Source organism: Miniopterus schreibersii, assembly GCF_964146895.1.
Source record: "Miniopterus schreibersii genome assembly, chromosome: 3".
In the NCBI taxonomy this organism is placed as follows: Eukaryota; Metazoa; Chordata; class Mammalia; order Chiroptera; family Miniopteridae; genus Miniopterus; species Miniopterus schreibersii.
The window spans coordinates 6,924,588-6,947,619 of NC_138103.1; the positions used below are offsets into that span (position 1 = coordinate 6,924,588).

At 52.1% G+C, this 23,032-nt stretch overlaps 1 protein-coding gene across 4 annotated transcripts in view; it reads right to left on the bottom strand.

Annotated features, from left to right (window-relative positions):
- Positions 1-318: 318 nt before the first annotated feature.
- ITGAL (integrin subunit alpha L) overlaps positions 319-23,032 on the bottom strand; it is a 34,518-nt gene continuing 11,804 nt past the window's right edge. The window contains exons 12-31 of one of the 4 annotated variants that reach the window (XM_081133751.1): positions 19,473-19,624; positions 19,007-19,144; positions 18,362-18,559; positions 18,088-18,218; positions 17,257-17,417; positions 16,983-17,134; positions 15,427-15,513; positions 13,444-13,497; positions 13,275-13,348; positions 12,857-12,998; positions 10,726-10,836; positions 10,251-10,330; positions 10,048-10,134; positions 8,495-8,570; positions 5,062-5,208; positions 4,781-4,837; positions 4,591-4,689; positions 4,083-4,178; positions 3,289-3,399; positions 319-1,732 (exon numbers count right to left, since the gene is read on the bottom strand). In XM_081133751.1, the coding sequence (XP_080989877.1) occupies positions 1,553-1,732; positions 3,289-3,399; positions 4,083-4,178; positions 4,591-4,689; positions 4,781-4,837; positions 5,062-5,208; positions 8,495-8,570; positions 10,048-10,134; positions 10,251-10,330; positions 10,726-10,836; positions 12,857-12,998; positions 13,275-13,348; positions 13,444-13,497; positions 15,427-15,513; positions 16,983-17,134; positions 17,257-17,417; positions 18,088-18,218; positions 18,362-18,559; positions 19,007-19,144; positions 19,473-19,624 (2,333 nt within the window). In that variant the 3' untranslated portion in view covers positions 319-1,552. Of the gene's footprint in view, positions 1,733-3,288; positions 3,400-4,082; positions 4,179-4,590; positions 4,693-4,780; positions 4,838-5,061; positions 5,209-8,494; positions 8,571-10,047; positions 10,135-10,250; positions 10,331-10,725; positions 10,837-12,856; positions 12,999-13,274; positions 13,349-13,443; positions 13,501-15,426; positions 15,514-16,982; positions 17,135-17,256; positions 17,418-18,087; positions 18,219-18,361; positions 18,560-19,006; positions 19,145-19,472; positions 19,625-23,032 lie in introns of all 4 variants that reach the window. The other 3 variants (XM_081133749.1, XM_081133750.1, XM_081133748.1) reach the window with 3 other exon arrangements.

Below are 23,032 nucleotides of genomic sequence, written 5' to 3' on the forward strand. Positions count from 1 at the left end.
GGAGAGGGAGAGAGAGAGATAGAAACATCAATGATGAGAGAGTCATTGATCGAGCCCGCAACCCAGGCATGTGCCCTGACCGGGAATCGAACCCTGATCTCCTGGATCCTAGGTCGATGCTTAACCGCTGAGCCACGGCCGGCCAGGCCCTGCTTCTCTTTGGAACTAGCCCACGATAGCAGGTGCAGGTCAGTCTCAGGGTCCTCACAGGAAGGGCGGGGGCAGAGCTACTATTTGGGTCCTACTTAGTGAAAAGGTTGCGAGGAAAATGTTCATTTAATTGAGCCAGGCTAGAATGTTGCACCAGCACAGAAACATCACAAAACTGGACAGACTTTCATATTTATTGGGTAACTATCCACAGGCAGTGTGCTTGGCACTGGGACCCAGGTGAACGGACATGGTCCCCACCTTTGGGCTCAGAGTCTCACAGTGGAGGCCACAGTGGGGGGGTGATGGAGTCCTGGTGGGAGACTGTGGGGCGAGGCAGGTGCCTGGGGAGGACTGAGCCTCTAAGAATGGGATGCCGTGGACCCATCCAAAGGTTTTTGTCTATCTTCCCACAGGCTTCCTCTTTAATTGAGTGAAACTGGGTCAAGCACCTACTATGTGCCTAGCTCTGTGGTGTCATCAGGGATCCCGAGGTATGGTCCCTACCCATGGAGCTCACTGTTTAATTTGAGATACGAATATGAAATAAATCACTTAACCATGAACAGATATGATCCCTGTTATGAGAGACAATTGCAGGCTACTGGTAAGCGTGTCATATGGGAACCCAAATGAGTGGGGGACGGGGGCGGGCGGGGGTGAGGCTGCCCCAGGAAGTGCTAGGGGGCTGGGACCTGAAGACTGAGGAGAGTTAGCTGGGAAGGGGGGGGGTAGAGCCCAGTCGGGGTGGCGGCAGGGAGACAGGAAAAGCTTGGCGAGTGAGAGAGGCCTGTGTGACTGGAGCTTAGAAGGGAGGTGGGATGTCTCTACAGGAGGCCAGGAAGCAACGGGCCCGGCTGGCACTGGCACAGCGAGGATCTTCTGCAGGCTTTGGAGGCCGCATTGAGGAATTTGGTCTTCAGCTAAAGAGCAAGGGGCTCGCAGCAGAGCAGGTCTGCCGGCTGGCAGCGGATGGAAAGCGGCCGGCTCACGGCGGGGGAGCGCGCAGGGCAAGGCTCCGGGAGCCAGGCCTCTCTGGACGTCCAAGGGTAGTGGGTGTGTCACTAGGGCTGGGAGTGTCACTAGGTTCTGGGACTACAGTTTCTCCAGATTTAGATCAGACGTGCTCTTCCAGGGGAGGAAACTAAAAAGGGCTGTGAGGAGCCAGGGCCACCCGACAGTGACGAGGCCCCGCAGTGGTACCTTCCTGCCCGTCTCTCCGCGAGTCCTCACCATGAGCCTGCGGGGGGCAGGCGGGAGTGAGCTCCAAGTTCAAGGCAGGGAAACTGGAGCCTGGGAGGGGCGGTGACTTGCCAGAGGACCTCGGGTGACGTGCAGGGAGAGGCAGACTGGCGCCAGGCATCCCGAGTCCAGTCGTGGGCCCTCTGCGTGGGGCCTGGCCTCAGTCTGCGCCGCCTCCGTCCTGCGCGTCCTGCGCGTCCTGCGTGAGGAGATCCACGCTGCTCGGATCCACGGCCTCCTCCTCGGGCGCCAGCTGCTCGGAGCCTTCTCCGGGGTTCCCGTCGGCCGCACCGGCCGTAGCCTCCATCTTCTCCTTCAGGTTCCGTTTGAAGAAGCCAACCTGTGGGAAGATAAGACATGGGTGAGCGGCCGGGCGGCGCGGATCAGCAGCGGAGTGTCCGCGGAGGAGCCAGGAGACCGCGGTTCGATTCCCGGTCGGGGCGCAGGCCCGGGTTGCAGGCTCGATCCCCAGTCGGGGGCGTGCAGGAGGCAGCCGATCAATGACTCTCTCATCATTGATGTTTCTCTCTCTCTCCCTCTCCCTTCCTCTCTCTGAAATCAATAAAGATATATTAAAAAAAAAAAAAAATGAGTGAACAGAAAGTCCATGGAGTACATCTGGCCCCAGCAAAACATGAAAGCACTGTTACTGTTAACAATTCATATGTGCTGCACACACGTGGCATCCACTATGAGGATGGGCCAGTGTCTGCCACATCTTGTTCTTGGCACTGTGTTAAAAAGCTGTACATTTACTGGTTCATTCTTTAGGCTCAGGAAAACATCAGGTACCAATACTTTAGGGGGGTGACTTGACAATATCTAGTAATACTAACAGTAAGAGCCCATACTTATATAGTGCTTAGTGCATGCCATGCAGTCTCTGTTGAAAGCTCAAAAGATATATATTATTTGGTTCAGCAATTCCATGTCTAGGAATTAATTTTAAAGAATAATTTGGACAAGTGTGTGAAGATGTGGGTAACAAGAGCCTTTTTTGTCACACTATTTGAAATAGATGTAAATTATAAATAATCTAAATGTTCATCAGTAGAGAACATGTTAAACAAAAGGTGGGGCATCTGGGTGGCAAAAAACCACCCAGGTTTCAGAGCAAGAAGTAGACCTGATTGTGCTCAGGTGGGAAGACATCAGGGTATAATATCCGGGGGGGAATACAAGTTCCCAAGCAGTAATATAGTCTAATCCCATTTACATTTTCTACATATATACACATACACTGACTTCTCTCTCATGCTCACACACACACACACGCATGTTAACAGCAAAACCACAATGTAGAGGAACAGAGACAAAAAAGCTGTTAAAGACAACCCTCTGGGGGTGTACTGGAAAGAAACTGTGGTTTTTTATGTTCTCCTTTCTGGAATATTTGCATATTTTACATGGAATACCTGCTCCCCAGCATTCTTCATCTGGCTAATTTCCACTCGTCCTTCAAATCCCAACTCAAATGCCACCTCCCTTGGGAGACCTTCCCAGACGCCCAGGCCTAAGCGAGGCTCCTGTGTCACAGGCTCCAGAGGCGGCGGCCCCGTAGAGCAGCCTTCATCATGCGTGTTCCTGTCTGTCTCTCCCATTAGACCGTGAGCCGCACAGGGCAGGGCCGTGTTTGTGGCATGCGCCTCTGCATCCCAGCGCCCGGCCCTGCGGGCGAGCCCTTCTACCTCTCCCTGGCACCCAGTCCCAGCCCTGCCAGTGCTCGGTGGCGTGATGGGGAAAGTCTCCCCTGCTCTCTGGGCCTCAGTAGCCTTATCTGTAGAAGGGAGTAGGCCGAGGCCCTCCTAAGCTTTGATGCTCCCCGGTCTCTCCTGCCATTCCCCTTTCCCCAGCCTGCCTGTCTCAGCCATGCCCATTCCTTCCAGAAGCTCCGACCTTGTAGAGCGCCAGGAAAATCAGCAGCAGCAACAACAGCCCCCCGATGCCACTCAGCACGTAGAGGTAGAGCATATTCTTCTCATATACAATGTCAACCTTCATGATGACCTGGGAGAGGACGAGAGGAGGGAAGTGCAGGGAAGAAGCCCCACCCCCCTAAAATGTCTTGCAAATATAGCCTCCATTTCTAGGTCTTCACGTTTCCAGTCTGGACTGTGTCACGATACCAGGCTCTGGTCCAGGGCCCCTCTCTCCAGTATACCTCCCACTGCAGCCACCAGGGCGAACTGGCAACCTGCACCACAGCTACCTTCAGTGGCTTCCCTGAGTCCCAGGAGAGCATGCCAGGGTCTCAGCTCCGCCTGCAAAGCCTTCCGGAACCTGGTTCCTGCTTACCTTTTTAGCTGTAACTTCCCTCCTCCTGCCCTGAGCCTCTGCTCTTGAACCCGCCTCACCCAGCCTCTCCACTCTGGGCCCTGCCCTTGCTGCTCTCTCCGCCTGTGGAGTGGGGACCCGTCTGCTGAGCTGCCATCAGATCCACCTTTACCTGACGCATCTCAGACAGGTCACCATGTGCTCCGCTTGCCCACCATGGTGGTGCAAGCTCGTGGCTTCCATGGAAGCCTTTGCCAAGGCTGGAGGCTCTGTCTGAGGGCAGTTTTACTGTGCTAAGCTCAAACCTCCCCTCGTGGCTGCCCACTCCTAGCTCTGGCTCTCCCAGCTCTGCCCTGGTTCCTCAGCTCTCACTGCTGACCTCTGTTCCCGGGTCTCCTGAGGAGGTAAAGAGCTACCTGGGCCAGGGAGGCATTGATGCCGTAGAGGTGGAAGTGCCTGGTGCTGTTGAAGGAGATGGAAACGGAGCTACAGAGGCTGATGATGGAGGAGGCCTGTGGGAGGGGGGAAGGCATCAGGGATGGAGCACTCGGCCCAAGTACCCACTGACTCCTGCCCCCCCTCTGCCTAAGGGGGGGAGAAGCAGAGGAGAATGGGTCCTAGTGGGACATCACGGCTACAAAGTTCTGCATCCCATGTGCCACTCCCCACTGCTGGGAGGGAAGTTTTCTTAGAAAGAACCTGTAACAACTGTCCACAGACCCATGAAAGCAGCCCTGCAAATTTCAAACACATCATGGTTCTCTTTCATCTGCAACTGTGTAAACATCAGGGATTTTTCATCAAGAGAAAACAGGAAATGCAGGAAGAGCACAGGGTGGGGAACCCAACCCGACCCCCACCCCACAAGGCCCCCACCCCACAGGGCCCCACAAGCACTTCGTGCCTGTTGCCAGCAGGCGCTACCTTGATCTCCCCCACCAGCTCCACGGTCCCGAGCACTTGGATGAGGACCTCCTTCTGGGAGCCCACTGGGCAGCAGAACTGGGCTCCAGGCAAACAAGCCTGCTAGGAATTAGGGAGAGCAGGGAGCTAGAGAGGCCTGTCTTTCTTCCTGCGCTCGGCCCAGCCCCCCTCTTAGCTCACATAGCCATACCTCCCCCATATTGGGTGGCCTTTGCAGATTCTCATCGCGAGAGGTGACAGGACACTCCTAGGAATGATGAGGCAAGACCTTCAGTTAGTCCAGAGCTGAGAGGACACTAGCCCCCTAAGGCCAGAACCTGGCATTCCCCTCCACCCCAAGCACGGCCTTGGCCCTCCAGCTCTCTCCTACTGGCCCTTGGCAGACTCAGACATCGCTGAGTGTGACAGGATTCATCCGTCTCACTCCCTTCCCAAGCATCTGTCCCCTTTTATGAGCTCACCCCCACACACCTGGGCATCCTTTCCTCCTGTGGGCAGCATCACCATCTGCACATTCCACTTGTGAGTGATGAGCCCCTCACTGTGAGGCTGCGGCACCCCAACCAAGGCCTCCAGGGCGGGCACATTGTGGTCATAGACAGACGGCTGAATCTTCACCTGGTGCAGAGGACAAAGGGCTGCTGAGCCCTGAATGCCAGCCACTCTAACTGCACCCCCAGAGCCAATGCTCACTGGCTGAGGCCCAAGGGCCACTCATTAGGCTGTGGGTAGTAATCCACACTCCCCAGCCCTGTCCTCAATGACATGCATGGGTCACACGTGCTTCTCTGTTTTCTCCACGTGGCAAACCCTCACACATCCTGCAAGATCCTGCTCAAATATGATTCTGAAAGTTTGCCTCAAGAATAAGGCGGCTTCCCACTCCTGTTTCCACAGCATTCTGTATCCCCAGTAGAACGGCCAAGTGTCAGCTCATGTGTCTGTATCTCCACCAGGCTGTGGGCTCATGAGAGCGGGAGCTGTGGTTTATGTCACCCGCAATGCACTACTGCTTGACACAGTGACCAGCACATTACAGGCCTCCAGAAAAGTCGTTTTCTGAATGAGTAAAAGAATGAATGACATTTAACAAGGACAGATATAAGAATTATTTGCACAATGAGGGTTGGGAAAGACTCACTTTGGCAAATGCATTGCACTAATTTAAGAAACATTTCCTGAGTACCTTTTGTACAAAAGAGCTATGTATAAAAAAGTGACACAAGAGGAGCACCAGTGAAAGCCTCAGGGAGGTGAAGCAGGGAGGTGTTCTATCATCTCATTTGTGGACACTTTTTAAATGTCAGTTATATTAAGAGCATTTGAGGTCTTGCTCCCTGGCATATGTCATAAGTTTGGCTCAAAAAAACTCTTAGAAAATTTCAAAAAATAGAAAATATTAAATGTCAGTTATATTAAACTAAAAGGTCTAGTGTCAGAGGCAGCATTTGAACTTAACTGTGAAAGATAGACCAGAAATTAACAGGTGAACATGGGGAAAGGTATCCAGAAAGAGAAAGTGCAGGGAATTAGAACCACACCAGGTAAGTGTGATGTGGCCAGAGGGCGGGGTGCCTGGGGAGAGATAGGGGATAAGTCTGGAAAGGGGACTTGGGATCAGACTGTGGGGTTCAGAAGGCCACGGGGCAAGAGGTCAGGGGACCATCAGCTAAGCACTGGGGAGTCATGGAAAGCAGCTGAGGAGGGGTGGCTCCAGGGGGCTCATCCATTGCAGGCACAGAATGGAAAGAAGTCGGGAAAGGCGGGTCAAGGCCCAAGTCGGGAGCCTGTGCCAGTACAGTCCAGTTGCAAGAAGATGACAAATTCAGTCTGAGCAGTGCTGGGGACAAAAGGGAGACGGGGGCGTAGACAACAGAACATGAGGAGGCAGTGGGTCCAAGGACACTGGAAAGAGAAATTCACCCAGCCTTGGAAGTTTTGCTTGAGGAAAAACTGGGGTTTTTAAAGGATTCTAAGAAAACCAGAGAAGATGCTGGTATAGGAAAAGAGAATAAATTTAGAACATGTTGAGACCAAAGTTTCAAGAAGAGCAATTGCAGTCCTAGTTATATATCCAAGAGAAATAAAACATATGCCCACACAAAATCTTGTACAGGAAAGTTTAAGCAGCATTATCCAGAATAGCCAAAAAGTGGAAACAACTCAAATGTCAATGATTTGACGAATGTGTACATCAAACATGGCCTGTCTTACAATGGAATCTTATTTGGCAATAAAAATGAACGAAATATTGACACACGCTACAGCATGGATGGACCCTGAAAATACTATGCTAAGTGAAAGAAGCCAGTCACAAAAGACCACATGCTGTACAATTTCAGTTACAGGTATGTCCAGAATAGGTGAATCCCTATGGAGAGACAAAAGTAGTGGTTGCCAGGAGCAGGGGAGGAAGATGAAGGAGCAACTGCAAATGGATACAGGATTTCTTTTCTGGAGTGTGAAAATGTTCTACAAGCAGATTATTGTGATGGTAGCACAACTTTGTGAACACACTAAAAATACCGTGGAACTGTATACTTTAAGTGAGGGGAGGAGGGAGCTCAAGGGGTCTGAGCTGGTTCTGGGCTGAGTGAGGCAAGAATGTAGACACTTCAGAGTAGCTGGGGCATCTCAGGGCTGCAGCACAACACCCACCTCGCCCCTCTAACCACCTTCACTTCCCCAGGCACCGTGCCAGGACTCTACAGGGAGAAAGTAACCACTGAACCTCATGCCACCTATGAGGTTCTTATTCCAAACTCCATTGTGATGGGGAACTGAGCACAGACAGACAAGTCCCTGGCCCAAGCCACACAGTGTGCAAATGGCAGAGTTGGGTTTGGATCCATGCCTGCCTGGTAATAGGAGTGCCCTGCTCAGGCTCCTGCGGGAACCTTGAGCCAGCCCAGTGACCAGAGCTAGGAGCCAACTCAACTGGCTGTTCCAAACATTCTACTTCAGCGCAAAGGGGCATCTGACCTTCCCAAAGGCCACTCTCCAGGGGAGATGGCTCCAGCCTCTGTTCTGAAGGGGCCTAAACAGCTTCAGGTCCCCTCCGGCTGGGCTCCTTTCCCAGGCTGCCCTGGCTCCAGTGCGGCCTCAGGTGAGACAGTTCATCTTTGGGCCTCAGTTTTCTCCACAGTAAAATGAAAAGGCTCTTGACTGGCTAGTGCCTCCTCCTCTCTGAAGTTACCTTTAAGAAAGCCTTAGACTCCCAGAGCTTTGGACTCAGGGGCTGCCTCCTTCTGAGCTCCCTTAATGAGGATTGCTCCTACAGCACTGAGCATACTGTGTGAGAAATCACAGCTCCTTAACTTAGAGGTTAAACACAGGCATCTTCATTTTCAAAGAAGTGCTTGAATCTGACCTTCCTCTTATTAGCTGCATGACCTGGCATGTTACTCCTCCCGGCTGTGCCACAGACTTCTCATCTGTAAAATGGGAATGACAATGCCTCTCACAGCTCATAGGTGCTTACAGGTAAGAATCATCCGGGTTTCTGTTACATAAGCACCGGGCACAGAACCTGGGTTTGGCGAGTGGACAGGGAGCCTGTTTTATCTGCTGCCGCCTAGAGCCTAGCAAAGTACCTAAACTAGAACAGTGGCTCATTGGGTGTTTGAATGAAAATCCAGGATCTCTCTCTGAGCCTTTCCAGCTCTCAAGTTCTGTGATTCTAAAAATAATCCCTTGGGCAGTGGGAAGGAGCTGGTGAGTGTGCTGCCACTGGGAGCACCGTGGTGCAGGCTTTGAGATGCACAGAAAGGACTGCGGGACTAGTGGAGGGCTGGCCCCACTCAGGATGGATGAGATTGTCTAATTGGTCTCTGCATCCTTGGTCCCAAGAAGGGGCTGAGTAGATGGGTGACCTTTAGGGACCTTCTTGCACTGAGGTTCATACCTGGTAGATGTGCTTGACATGGTGGATCTTGGCTCCCTTGGGGGTGAAACTTATGTAGAGTGTGGAGTTTTCCTTGCTGTGGAGAGAGAGAAGAGCAGAGGTAGAAGGTGGAGAAGACAGCAACCCAGAGGCAACCCAGGGGCCTGGCACAGGGTGCCTTTGAGTTGCCAGCACTGCTAGGGACCTCGCGGGCACAATCTCATGTCATCCTCACAACACCCTGCTGTCTCCCTTTGGAAACTAAGGCTCGTGGGAGGAGTCAGCCTCTTGCTCAAAGTCCTACAGTGAAGGGCCAGGTCTGGAAAGGGGGGGTGCTTTGGAGCCATGTTCTTCTCACCACTCACCACTTCACTAGGGTCTGTACTGTACTGGGTGCCACTGCTCAGCTCCTAGGTAACTGCACCAGCCCCTGGCTCCCTCTCCCGCCCCATCTTTCCCTTCACCTTCCTAAATCACTCTTTGATCCTGCTGCTCACCTACACAGAATCCATCCAAAGCTCCCAGCTGCCTACAAGGCCAGGTCCAAAGCCAGATCCTGGTCTGCGTGCCTGCCGCCCCCACGCAGGCCTCCCTGATCCCGGGTCCCCCAGGGCTGCCTGCCTGCTCGCTGCCTCCCCGCCTTCGCCTAGGCTGTTCTCTCTGATGAGAAGAAGGTCCTCCCTCCTCTCTCCTCCCTGGCCTTCCCTCACCCTCAGACCCCAGTTCAGGCCCCAACCACTCCATGTGGCCTTCCATCTCTCCTCCAACCCCATCACCTTTCCCGGCTCTCATTTCATATCACACTTCTGACAAAATCATCGTGTTTGGAATTTGTGCTCAGAAGCCCCAGAGACCCTGGCTCAGACACTGGCCCCGAGCTATCTCCCTGAGCCAGCTGAAAAAGCCGCTGATTTCTCTGGCTTAATCTCCTTTTCTGCAAATGAAACAATCCAACTAGTGATGGCCATGGGCCCTTCCTTCCCCAATATTTGAAGCTAGCTGATTCTGCATGTCCACGAGTTCGGTCTCTCCCATCTGACTAGAGCTCCAGGCGGGGGGGGGGGGGGGGGGGGGGGGGGGGGGGCGGGGAGGTCGTTGGGGAATCTGTTCTCCCCGCTGCCAGCAGTGCTGCCCAGGGAGGAGGGGCACCCAGCAAGCGGAAAGCAGTAGAGGGCTTGGCTGGGGCCCTGGGCTCAGGCTGAAGTTCAGATTCGGGCCTCAGTGCTTTGGAGCTGTGACTCCGGGCAAGTTCCACCTTCTCTGAGCCTCAGTTTGATCCTTAGTAAAGGCAGAGGCACCGCTGCCTGCCCAGGTCTGGAAGCCCCAGGGAAGCGGGGGGCTGTGCAGGGCCGGCAGTAAACGCTGATGGGCCTAGAGCCCTAAAGGGCCTTGGCTCTTTTGCGTGTTGAAGATGCTGGGGTTGGAGCTGGAGTCAGTTCTAATCACCCTGGTGGGGGGGAGCCTGGGGGGCTTTGGAACAGGGAGGGGCTTTGAGGGACAGCTCAGGCAAGGTCTGGGCCCTGGGTGGGGAGGACAAGGTGGGAGGAGGGGTTAGATGGCCCCTCCAGACTCACGCTTCGGTGAGGATGTTGATGGGATGCATGACTGGAATGCTGGTGGTGGCTGAGTTGTCCCTCAGGAGGCCCGAGTCCTCATTGTCACTGCATTGGGGCGAGGGAAAGGGCAGTATTAAGAGAAGGGCCTGGGCGGCCTGAGGCCAGGGCCGCCTGAGACAGGGGCAGGGGTGCTGGTGGGCGCCTGCCTGGGGCCTGCTCACCAGCTCACATTGGCGCTCAGCTTGACAAAGTCCTCCCAGGAGCTGTTGGGCAGCGTGTGGAACATCACCTGGATCACGTTCTGGCGCGGGGGGAGAGGCGGGTGAAGGCAGAAGGGCGGGGGGGGGGGGCAGCCTCGGCCCCTCACAGCTCCCATACCCAATCGCCACGACAGCGGCCCCGACAGCGGCCACTTACGGAGAGCTCACTGCCCCTAGCACGGGGCTCGGGTTCGACCCCATCATCTGGGGCTAAGTTGTGTGTGTGTGTGTGTGTGTGTGTGTGTGTGTGTGTGTGGTGTCACAAAATGAATCATCCCGCTCACGATGCAAATCACGTCTGCACACGTCACCTTTGGGGCGGGGGTGGCATAAGCCCTTCCCTGCCAATCCCCCGCACCCTTCCCCAGACCAGGAGCTCGTCCCCTCCTGAGCAGACAGCCTGTCTGCTGGGTCCCTGGGGCCGGGAGCTACTCACCGAGCTGCCTGCTTTAAAGATGGGAGAGCTCACGTTGCAGGAGAGGCTCCTGGTCAGAAGCCCGGGCTCCTTAGGAAGCTCCTCGCAGCTCACAGGTATCTGGCTGTGGGGCTGGGGGCGAGAAGAGAGAGAGAATGAGCTTTTTAGTGGGCAGGGCTAAGGGCTCCCCAGAAGCCACCAACCCTCAGCTAGAGGGTTCACCTCCTCTAGCTCTGTCCCTCTCACAAAGGACGAGGGGCACAGCCAGAGGGTTAGTACTGAGACGTTCACTACAACTCTCTTTATAATAGCAGACAACTGGAAGTGATCGAGCAGTTCAAAGAGGTAGGAATGGGCCAGCAAACTGTGATACAGTTACAGGAGGGGATATCATGAGATCGTTAAAAGGCTGCTACATCGACATATTCAGCAACCATTCATCTTCATCACACTCTGCGAGGGACAGGTTTCAGCCCCAGACAGGGAAGGGAATTCATCGAGGAAACAGAGATTCAGGGAAGTTGAATGACTTGCCCAAGGTCTCAAGCTGGCAGGGATCTGGTAAGAACTTGAGCACAGGCCTGTTGGACTCCAGATCTCAAGTTCTTTATTGAGATCGTAAGGGAGCATTTAATGTTGCTGTATAAGAATAATTCTAGTATCCAGACAGTTGGGTGGATAAGAATTCTGGTCTATCCATACAACGGAATATTGCTTAGCCTTAAAAAGGGATGAAATTTACACATGCTATCACATGAACCTCAAAAACACTATGCTGAGTGAAATAATACAGACACAAAAGGATGAATGTAGGATTTCACTCATGAAACATCTAGAACAGGCAAATTCATAGAGATGTAAAGTAGATTAGAGGTTACCCTGGGAAGAAGGTGGGGCAGGAAGTTATTGCTTAAGGGTATAGAACTTCTGTTTCTGATGAGGAAAGAGCTCTGTAAATAGATAGTGGTGATGGTTACACAACATCGTGAATGTGCTCAATGTCACTGAACTGTATGGCGAAAACGGTGACATTTATATTATATATATTTTTCCACGATAAAAACATTTTTTAAAAACCATGGAGAGCCCGGCTGGGCGTGGCTTAATGGTTGAGCATCAGCCTAAGATCCAGGAGATCGCTGTTCGATTCCCGGTCAGGGCACAGGCCCGGGTTGCGGGCTCGATCCCCAGTTGGGGGCATGCGGGAGGCAGCTGATCAATGACTCTCTCATCATTGATGTTTCTGTCTGTCTCTCTCTCTCCCCCTCTCCTTTCCTCTCTCTGAAATCAATAAAGACATATTTTTTAAAGGTGGAGAAAAAAATAACCATATGGAGAGCAAAATGTCAATTTAATTAAAACAAATATAGAATAAATAAATATATGATGTAATTTGTATGTGTAAAAAGAAAGACAAACACCAAAATATTAAAAGTAGTAATCGCTGAGTTGTAGAAGTATGGGTGGTTATCTTCTTTAAATGCCTCTGTCATTTCCAAGTTTCTGTGGGGATCACATATTACTTTTGTAAGAATAATCTTAAAAATACAAGTTGTATTTCTTTTTTTAAGTATATCTTTATTGATTTCAGAGAGAGGAAAGGAGGGCGAGAGAGAGAGAGAGAAACATCAATGATGAGAGAGTCATTGATCGGCTGCCTAGCCCGCAGCCCGGGCATGTGCCCTGACCAGGAATCGAACCCCGATCTCCTGGATCCTAGGTTGATGCTCAACCGCTGAGCCACGCCCGGCCGGGCACAAGTTGTATTTCTAACAACCCAGCCTCGAGGACACCTTGGCCACCTTTTGGAGGGAAGTAGCTGGATCTCACTAAACCTGCGCACATCTTGGTCAGCAGGTTCCAGAGCCTCTGTCACACTCCCTCTCGTGGGACCCTGTTACTAACCCTGCAGGGCTCCCCAGCCTCATTTTTTGGTTGTGGAATCCAAGACTCACAGAGGGTGAACCTTGTATCTCGGGTCATATAACTTGAGGGTGGCCATCAGTCTGCGAACCCAGATGTGGCCCGAAGACCTCTGTGTGCTAGCTGCTGCTCATGCCTTTGGGCTGTCCTGGCTGCCCGAGGCTCCAGAGGGGAGCAGAGGCTGCAGGGACAAGCAGGGAATGTGGGCAGGCCCTGCCTTTTCACTCACCTTGAGCATCTCCGCTTTGCGGAAGGAGAGTCCCCAGGGGAAACTCAGGCTGAGCTGGACCCAGTAAGCGTCTTCTCCTGAGTTATTCAGGGTCAGCTCCACGGAGAGGCTGGCAGAAGAGGTCAGACGCAGGACTCTGGACCTAGGGAGGGACAAGTTATAGGGGCCAAGGTGAAGGAAGCAGGGTCAGAGGTGAGGGCTTTCAGAACTAAGGAATCTGGTAGTCCAGAAAAAAATAAACACACCAAAATAAGCTCCTATGCATAGGCTTAAACTCTGCGATCTCATTTAATCCTGACAGGAGTGCTGCAGGGCCTTGCATTTCTCAGAGAAGGAAACTAGGGTCCAGATAACACATCTAGTGAGTGCAGATGGGGGTCTTCTGAGTGGAACAGGAGGAGGGGGGAGCCTTACAGACCTTGCAGGGGAGAAGGACAGCCCCAGGTTTGCCTCACATTTCTTGTCCTCACCACAGTTCTTCTCAAAAGGGATCTGAAAGACCAAGAAGAAAGGACCAGGAGGCTCAGGGCCCCAAACCCAGGAGGGCCTGCCCCTGGCATCTCTGTCAGCCACTCTTCCACTCTTACCTCCTTGGTCTCTGTGTGTAGCAAGGGTCTCAGGATGGGCAGCATGTCCTTGCCCTGCTGAGCACGGAGGGGTGGGAGGGCCGGGAGACAGGAGAGGTTAGTTGAGGCAGCAGAACGCATGGAGGAGGCATAGAGTAGCTCAGGGCTTGGGGATCAGCTGGGCTAGCTGTGGTCTGTCCCTCCCAGGAGCCAACACACTCCCAGGGCAGGTCCCACCCTCCTGATTCAGCCCAAGGCCATCTGTGCAGACCTCCTCTGGTGGAAGCTCCTTGGGGGAGGCTGAGGATCAGGGTGTCCATTTCCTCTCCTGGACAGGAGACTGGACCCTGACAAAGCAGCTCCCACAGCTCCTCCTGGCCCAGCTCCCCTGGCAGGAATGTCTGCTGCACAGCCTCTGGGCTCACCTGCCTGTGACCTCCTACTGGGCTTCTCCTCTGTGATCCTATTTCCCCCCTAGAACAGCTCTCTAGATCAAGGCCAGTTTTTGCAAAATGTCCAGAGCATCTGCTCTGGGCCAGGCCCCCGTGCTGGGGACTAGATGTACAACAAGAACAAAATGAACACACTGCCTGCCCTCCCAATCTGGTGGGAGAAACGTCCTGGTATCTTCAGGGTTATGATGGGACCGGCTACCTTTAGGTCATGTAGATAGAAATCCCACCCCACACTTGGGGACTGGGGAGAGGGATGGCCTCCCAACTGAAATCTAAAGAATGAGCCGAGTGAAGAAAATGGAGAGGGAGGAGGGAAGACAGTCTACACAAAGGCTCAAGGCAAGAAACTGTGCCTGTAAAGAAGCAAAAGAGGCTCAGACTGGCAGGAGCGCGTGTGTCACAGGGGCAGGAGAGAGAAGCGGGGTCCAGGCTCCCCTGGGCCTTGCTGGAACTTTATCCTGAACACAATGAGGTCACAGAACTATTTTTTGTGTTATCAGCTGTATGTTCTAGAGAGATGCCAGCCTCCTCTGCTTCCAGGTCAACTGTCAAGCAGCCTCTGCACTCTTCCTTGAGGGGCAGGGGTCCTGGCAGCCTCTGCTGACCTCAGCATTCATACAGATTCCCACCAGCCACTGGACCACAGCCAGCCCCCAAGACAGAGGCATTCAGGGCCTCTGCCTTGCTGTTGTCCTTCTGCCAGAAGCCAAGCCCACCTCCCATTTGCCTTTAACTTACTACCATACCCTTCCTCAAGCTGTTCCCTTTGACTCTCTTCTCTCCACCCACACAAAGTCTACTCATTCTGCAAGATCCAGAGACAATGGCACTTCCTCTGAAAGTCTTTTTTGACAACTGCGACCTCAGGTCTCTTTTTTACCTTGAGTTCCTATATCACACAGTCTGACTTTTTAAAAATTAGTGTCGTTAATAGACTGGCAGTTGTCCCTATATATCGTCCCTCACCAGCTAACTTTAAAGTAGAGCCTCTAGCCTGGCCGGCATGGCTCAGTGGTTGAGCACTGACCTAGGATCCAGGAGACTGGGTTTGATTCCCAGTCAGGCACATGCCCAGGTTGGGGGCTCAATCCCCAGTAGGAGGCGTGCAGGAGGCAGTGGATCAATGACTCTCTCATCACTGATGTTTCTCTCCCTCTCTCCCCGTCCCTTCCTCTCTCTGAAATCAATAAAGATATATTTTTTTAAAAAGTAGAGCCTCCGTTTTTTAAATCTGGTCACATGACCACGTGTGTTTCTCACTGTTGTAATTAGGTGTGAGCATGTGACCATGTTCTAACTAATGAGAGGTGCGCCCTGAAGAGTCCTTCCCCTGGAGAGGCCCCAGAGCCTCCCCCTGACTCCCCTCCTTCCCAATCATATTTCCCAAATTTCTCTTATATACAAACTCCCACAAATTCCCCTCCTGCTTAAGGAAGCTATTCAGTTTCCGTTGCTTTAAACCAAAGGCTCCTCTGTAATACAGTGCTACTAAATTGAATTTCTGCTCTCCCCTCTTTCCTATCAACTCCCCCAGCTGACCCCTCCTTACCGCCCTGTCTCTCGGTGTCCCTTCTTCCTCCCAGAGAGAGTAGTTCAGGGAGACATTGATAGGAGAGATGAGGTCCTGAATGCACACCTGTGGGTGACAGGAATACATCTTACATCAAGAGTTTAACCTTCATCACACTTCCAGTGCGTCCACAAGAACAAAGACAACCAATCACATTTACTGAGCATTCGAGCTCCTCCTCAGCATGGGTGTCATTCCTCAGCCTTGGTTCCACGGCAGATGTCGCTAGCCCACCACAGCACTTTTTCCCATGCAGTCCTGACAGAAGCCCACAAATCTGTCCAACTGCTCTAGGCAGCCTTTATCAAAGTTTGCACAAGAAAAGACTATTCTAGAATATCCTAGTTCCTGGAGAACAGGGGTGGGTCTTGGTCTTTTTTTGGTGCTCCCAGTGCTCAACACTGGCACTTTGAAGGCTCTCAAGTCGTGTCCCCTGGTTTCTACCAACCCTGAAAGGTAGGCACGACCATCTCCACATTAGAGAGGGGGAAAATAGGCCTAAGAAGGAGACACAAGATTTCTAGGGGCTGAACTAGGAAGTGAACCCAAATATTTCCAACCCCCGACTCTAAACTTCAGTTTTTTCCAGCATGTCACAGAGCCTCTTCGCTGACAAATTTATGTTTAAAAATTTCAAGTCTTGTAATGGGGGGGGGGGGTGTGAGGAGGCAAAGGGGCACTGAGCTGAGTTATGAATGAAATAAAATGGAGTTGGTAATTGTTGAAGCTGGGTGGTAGGTACTTGGGGATTTGTTCAACTATTTTTTGTACTTTTGTATGCCTGAAAATTCCCATAATAAAAAAATAAAAAATCATGCCCGGCCGGGCGCGGCTCAGCGGTTGAGCGTCGACCTAGGATCCAGGCGATCGGGGTTCGATTCCCGGTCAGGGCACATGCCCGGGTTGCGGGCTCGATCAATGACTCTCTCACCATTGATGTTTCTCTCTCTCTCTCTCACTCTCTCTCTCACTCTCCTTTCCTCTCTCTGAAATCAATAAAGATATATTTAAAAAATAAAAATAATAAAAATAAATAAATAAAAATAAAAAACCAACTTCAAGATCTTATACACCAATCACATACCGAGTCTTCTATGAAATATTCAAGAGACCAGAATAATTTAAAGTCAAATCTATTTTACACAGGGCCGTGATGGGCAAACTGAATTTGGCTGTTTTAGCAATTGTTTAAGTCAATATTAAAAATCACTTTTCTGGGATGGATGTGAATAACAAATGATTGGCAAATAATGACATACTCAATATTCTTTAGCCCTTACAACTAATTATGAAAGCTGGGCAGCGGCATTAATACACGAGATAGGAAAAGCCTAGGAGAACCATGATAAATCCTGTACAATCAGAATCATGTGAAAAATGCCTGTGTCTGTAGATTAAGGACTAGGAGCAAATACGCTGAAGGTATTCTTACTACTGTGGTACAATAGAGGACATGGTGGCCGAGAGACGTCAGAGCGACTGTGACAGCCTGGCGCCCAGCGCTGCCCCTCGGCCGGCGGCCGCAGGCTCCTTACCGGGAAGTGGAACCAGAAGGGAGCGCAGGACTTGACTAAGGTAACAGCCGCCGTCCCGCTCAGCTCCCGCCTCCCTCCTGGGAACAGTCCCCGGCTTCGCGGCCGATGGCCGTCCAGCTGCAGAGTGTAACTGAGGTTGGTAACCAGGGATCCTGAGCAGGGGAAAAGGCAGGGGCTGAGTGGTGGCGGGTCCTGGGCCCGTAAGCCTGGACTGGGGCGGGGTGGGGGGTGGGGGGGTGGCAGGTGCTCTGGGGAGCAGGAAGATGCCACTGACCTTGGAACTGGGGGGTGAGAGACTTGACCTGGAAACACACGGTGACGTTGACGCCTTCCTTCCTCTTGTCGCTGGCTGAATGGGAGCACTCGACTTCATGTACCGGGATCTCGGCCGGGTGGAAGGTTATCAGAGTGAGGACGTCCACCACGGGCCGCGAGCTGCGGGACAGAACAGCCCGCTCTCTCCCTTGGCCTCAAGGCGATGCCCAGGCAGCCCTAGAGCTCCATCCCCCAGAGCCCAGCGGGACCCGTTTTTGGCCACTCAATCTATAGTAGGTCTCCCCTGCTATTCTCTCTCTCAGTACCCTGTTCATTTTCCTCACAGCACTTACAATTGCAATTACATCTGTATTCAGTATTTAAGACATAGTAGGTGCTCAGTAAATAGCTATTCACTCTGTGATGTTACATGACACCTCCAATAACTCTAAGATATGGGTAAGGCAGGAGATCTAATCATCATTTCAAAGATGAGGGAACTGAGGTCCTGAGAAGCTAAGTAGCTGGGGTAAGAGCATCCGAGAAGTGAGTGGCAGAGCTTCGGCTTGAGTCCAGGTCACTAGGTTCTAAAGCCTTCACATGATGTTGCTTCTCTAGGCTTCAGTGTCAGATAGGCCTGGGTCAGACCCTAGTCTGTCACCGAATAGCAGCTGTTTAACCTGGGGTAAGGCATGAAGCCTGTATAAAAAGAGAACCTATCTCACAGGGTTGGGGAGAAGACCAAATGAGCTAACGCCCGTAAGCAGATAGCACACTCCCTGTACACAGCAACTGTTCCAAGGATGAGAGCTGAAATTACTGTTAGGTGGGATCAGGAGTCCCGTCTTACCTCAGCACGATCACCTGACCCTCAGCCCCCACAGCCACATCTGTTAGGCCGTCCCCTCCAAGGTCCTTCACCCCATGGATGGAGCGTCCAAACCATCGGATTCCTGGGAACATCTGGGTCCCTTCTATCCGCTAAGACCAAGAAAGAAATTCACGCTAAGCTAGGAAGAGCACTGGCTGGAGGGTGGGGCGGGCCAGGTTGGGGAGTGGGGTCTGGGCTTCCAGGCTTCCAGGCCCCTGGGAACGGGTTGTAACTGGCGGGCAGGGTACCTCACCTGACTTGGCTGGGGGCTCAGCCCACCAGGCTGCCCATTGAAGATGTACACAGCACCCCGCTCCTCCAGAGGGGCTCCCACAGCCACATCCATCAGCCTATCGCCGTTGAGGTCTGCCAGGGCAGTGATGGCGGCTCCAAATCGCCCAAGGGGGTAGCCTGGATCCCCCTGCAGTTCTGAGACCGCTTCGAACCCCAGCTGGGAAGGAGCAGGGCGACAGGTCCCATCTCAATCACCCAAGCTTTCACAGAGTGAGGCCTTCCATGTGTCAAGAACATGAAAGAGATGGTGGATGTGGTCCCTCACAGAACTGGAATGATGCTATCAGACTAACCTGGGTTCAAGTCCCAGCTCCACTCTTGCTATCTGCGTGATTCTGGGGCTTTGGGAGTTCCCAGCCTTGCTAAGCTGCAGTTTCCATTCATGATAAACCTCGCAGCACCTCGAGAGGTGATGGTGAAGGTTAAACAAGGGCTCACATGTAAAAGGCTTGGCACTGGGCCTGGCGCACAGGCTGCCATCTGTCTGTTGTTCTAAAGGGCTGATTCACTCCATTAGGTGGAAAGCCCTTCAAAATAACTGGGACCTGGACAGGCCTGGGAATCTGTTTCTTCCACCCCCTCAGCTCAGTGTCCCGGTTCCCACCTGTTTTTTCTGGTAGATAAACACCCGGCCTCCTCTCTGCTCCCCATAGAACATTGGGGCACCAATCAGCAACAGCTCTGTCTCCCCATCTTGGTTCATGTCAATGCCACACAGCTCACCACCGAAATAAGAGCCAATCTGCAGGGAGAGGAAGATGCTTGAGGAGGAGCCTGTGAGCAGGATACACCTCCTGCCTCAGCTGCATCCAATGTCTTAAATGAAAGTTTGAGTCTGGATCCCACTCAGAGCCTGGATGAGCTAAGACAAGTTGGGTTCCTTGAGGCTCAGTTTCTTTAACTGGCAGGTAGAGATGACAAAGCTTACCTCAGAGGGCTTCGTGAGGAACGAATGTGACAGTGCTTGGCACAGGGTGGGCACAGCAGGTGGGCAAGTGTGCAGAAAGCAGCAGGGAGGTAACTAGTGTCACACCAGTCCCTGACCTGCCGCGCCCGTAGGCCATGCTCACCTGGATCCCATCTATTTTCTGGATCTGGCTCCATTGTCTTTTGTCCCTTGACTCTTGGAACAACAGCACCTGCCCCACATGCTGGTATCGGGGGGCTCCAGCTGCCAGCAGCGATGTAAGACCTCGGGAGGGCAGCCAGGTCACTGTGTAGCCTGGGGAGAGAGAATGGGACTTGGAGTTGGCAATGCAATGACCGCTGGAAGAAGGTAAAACCCAGGAGAAAGCGGGTAGGGACCCTGGGACACTGGTTAGTAGCAAAGATGCATTGAAACATCCGAAGACCTTCTCCTGAGAAAAGGAGCCTGTGCTCCGAGCGGTACAGATCCCGCCATCCTGGTCCGAGGCTGCGTTTCTCAGACTGTGAGCAACGCCCCCCAAGGAGAGCAGCCCCAGCACAATTGTGGCATCTTCCTGTGGCTCAGTTCACCTGGGGGGTGGGAAGGAGGCTATGGGTTTTTGTTGCTGTTTTTTTAATCTTTATCCAAGGATATTTTTTCCATTGCTGTTTTAGAGTGGAAGAAGGGGAGAGAGAGAGAGAGAAACATCGATGTGAGAGAGAAACATCAATTGGCTGCATCCCACTCGCGTGCCAACCGGGGCGGGGATTGAGCCTGCAACTGAGGTACCTGCCCTTGGCTGGAATCAAACCTGGGACCCTTCAGTCCTTGGGCCAAAGCTCTAACCACTGAGGCAAACTGGCCAGGGTGAGAATAGGTTTTTAAATACATAATAAAATAAAAATGGGATACATTAATAAGAAGGACGCAAAGTTTATACAAATATTAAAGATAAAGCAGGGGACTTGAGAAAATGTCCTGCTTAAAGACAGGGCTGCAGGCCATCTTCATGCTTCATACCCCCGGGAAGGTGCGGGCCCCTTCCTCACAGCACTGATGAGACGTCTGAGCAAACGCTGCAGGAAGCAAGCAGGGGGAGGCCAGAGCCAGGAGCCCCCCATAGGAACACACTGATTCAGAAAACGAGGAACTAGCCCAATTTGATCTTTCTGCTTAGAGCAGCTGCAAGTGAGTGAGAAGAGCAGAGATGTCTGCGACCCTGTCACCCAGGACAGAAAGGGCGACGCGGCCCACTCCCTCTCCCCTTCACTCGTGTGGATTGCTGAGGCGCAAAGGTTGAGAACTTGCCCTCTGAGCCAGAGACAAGGTTTCAATCCTAGTGTGGCTACGTCCTAGCTGCTGAGCCTCAGTTTTGCCATCTAAAAAAATGGGGATAGTCCTGGCCGGGGGGCTCAGTTGGTTGGAATGTCGTCCCCTGCACCAAAAGGTTGTGGGTTCGATTCCCTGTCAGGGCACATACCTAGGTTGAGGGTTCCATCCCTAGTCAGGGGGTGAATATGGGAGGAAACAGATCGATGTTTCTCTCTCTCTCTCCTCCTCTCCCTTCCTCTCTAAAAATCAACAAAAACTTATCTTTGGGTTAGGATTTAAAAAAATAGGGATAGTACCAACCTTATAGGGTGGTTCTGAGGAGTCAATAAGACCATGGATATAAAATGCTTAGCACTAGGCTGGTGATATCTAAACTAAGATCTGAAGGATAGTAGCATAATAGGCACTCAAGTTTATATTGATTCACTATTTATTCATATGCATGTGTGTGTATGTGTGTGTGTGGTGGGATGGGAGCCTAACTAGAGATTAAAGTTTGGAGCTATTTCTTCTTTAGTGAGTAGCATTGCCAGCTATTTTAGAGGATGTTGAAGGGCGAAAAGCCACCTTGAAAGCAGTGGCGTAGGCACTGCGTGTGCCAGCGTACCTGGGCTAGCCTGCCTGGGCGCCGCCTACCAGCGCTGTCACCCTCTCCAGTTTACCCAGCTGTAAACCAGAGATAACCAAAACCCCTGCTTACAGGGTTGTTGTGAAGATAAAATATGTTAATACATATCATGCACTCAGAGCAGTGCCTTGCTCAGTAAAGAACGTCAGGAAGAGCCCTGGCCGGTTGAGCTCAGTGGTTAGAGCGTTGGCCTGCGGACTAAAAGGTCCCAAGTTCAATTCCGGTCAAGGGCACGTACCTCGGTTGCAGACTCGATCCCTGGCCACAGTCAGGGCACTTGCAGGAGGCAACCAATCGGTGTGTCTCTCTCATATCGATGTTTCTCTCTTTCTCTCTCTCTCTCTCTTCCACTCTCTCTGAAAACCAATGGAAAAAATATCCTTGGGTGAGAGTAAAATAAAATAAAATTTAAAAAATTAAAAATAAGGCCTGACAGGGAGTGGCTTAGCAGCTAAGCATCGACCTAGGATCCAGGAGATCACAGTTTGATTCCTGGTCAGGGCACATGCCTGGGGTTTTGGACACGATCCCGGGTGGGGGGCGTGTAGGAGGCAGCTGATCAATGACTCATCATTGATGTTTCTCTCTCTCTTTCCCCCTCTCCCTTCCTCTCTCTGAAATCAATAAAGACATATTTTTTTAAAAAAAAGATAATTAAATAAAAAAGAATGTCAGAAAAAGAAAAGAGAGACAAGTCACTGAGGGTAGCCTCCCTTAGAAGGGTAGATGCCAGATGAACAGCACCAGTTTTCCCGAGGAATGGATTTAATAAGATCTTAGTATTTTGATTGTTTAATAAAGGAGTGGCCCACATCTAGACAGAGGTGCTGGATGACTCCAGGCAGTTCTAGATCAACGAGACGGTAGAACTTAGAAGCAGTCCTGTCCCAGGGCTCTTGGGATAGGCTGACTACATGACCGTGAACTGAAAGAGCTATAACCTCCGAGTGGAAGGGTGAGGTCCCTTGGCAGCCTGAGACTGCCATCACCTGGGCAGGACGAGACTGCAACAGTGGCACCGGGAGGCAGAGGCGCACAACAGCAATAGTGGATGGACCACACTCATTGTCTTTGTGCTTGGCATCTGAAGAACCCTGGAGGCTGAATCAACCCTGGAGTTCCTGGACAATTCAACAGGAGGAAGCCTCAATGATGCTACTGGTCCTCCTATAGTGAGGCAGGTTGTTTTACAACGTACCTGGGATTTAATTTAGAGACAACTAAGTGACAACACAAAGAGGTCACTGTCATGGAAGAAGTTTTTTACTCATAGCTCCCCAAAGCATGAGGCAGGCCGGCCATGCAGGGCCACAAGGGGAAGCACCAGGGCCAGTAAGGAGGCAGGAGGAGGGAGAGCGAGCATGGCCTCGAGCTTTTATTGTGGTTTCTGAGGGGAGAAATGAGTGAGGCAGGGCAAGCAAGCTTGAGCAAGGTTAGGATTGGACAGTCTGAATAACGTTGGCAGGCCCTGGGCTACAGAGGTTATCTTTAGGAGTCTAGTACCTGGCCCTGGGGTGGTTTAGGTCAGGGGGAATATTCGCCTGGTTTATGAAAGTTAGATAAAGAAGGCAGTTGGGCTACAGCTCTGGGTCCCTCTGGATTTGCTGGCTGGCGTGTGGAGGGCCTGCACACAGGCGTGTTGTCTGCTCGCCGTGGGAACGAGCTGGCCCTGGGAGGGGCAGTCTCTCCCGGATTAGCAAAGCCTCAAGATATCAAGGCCTCATAAAATATGGAAAGTAAAATCATGATTAATACCCAGGTGA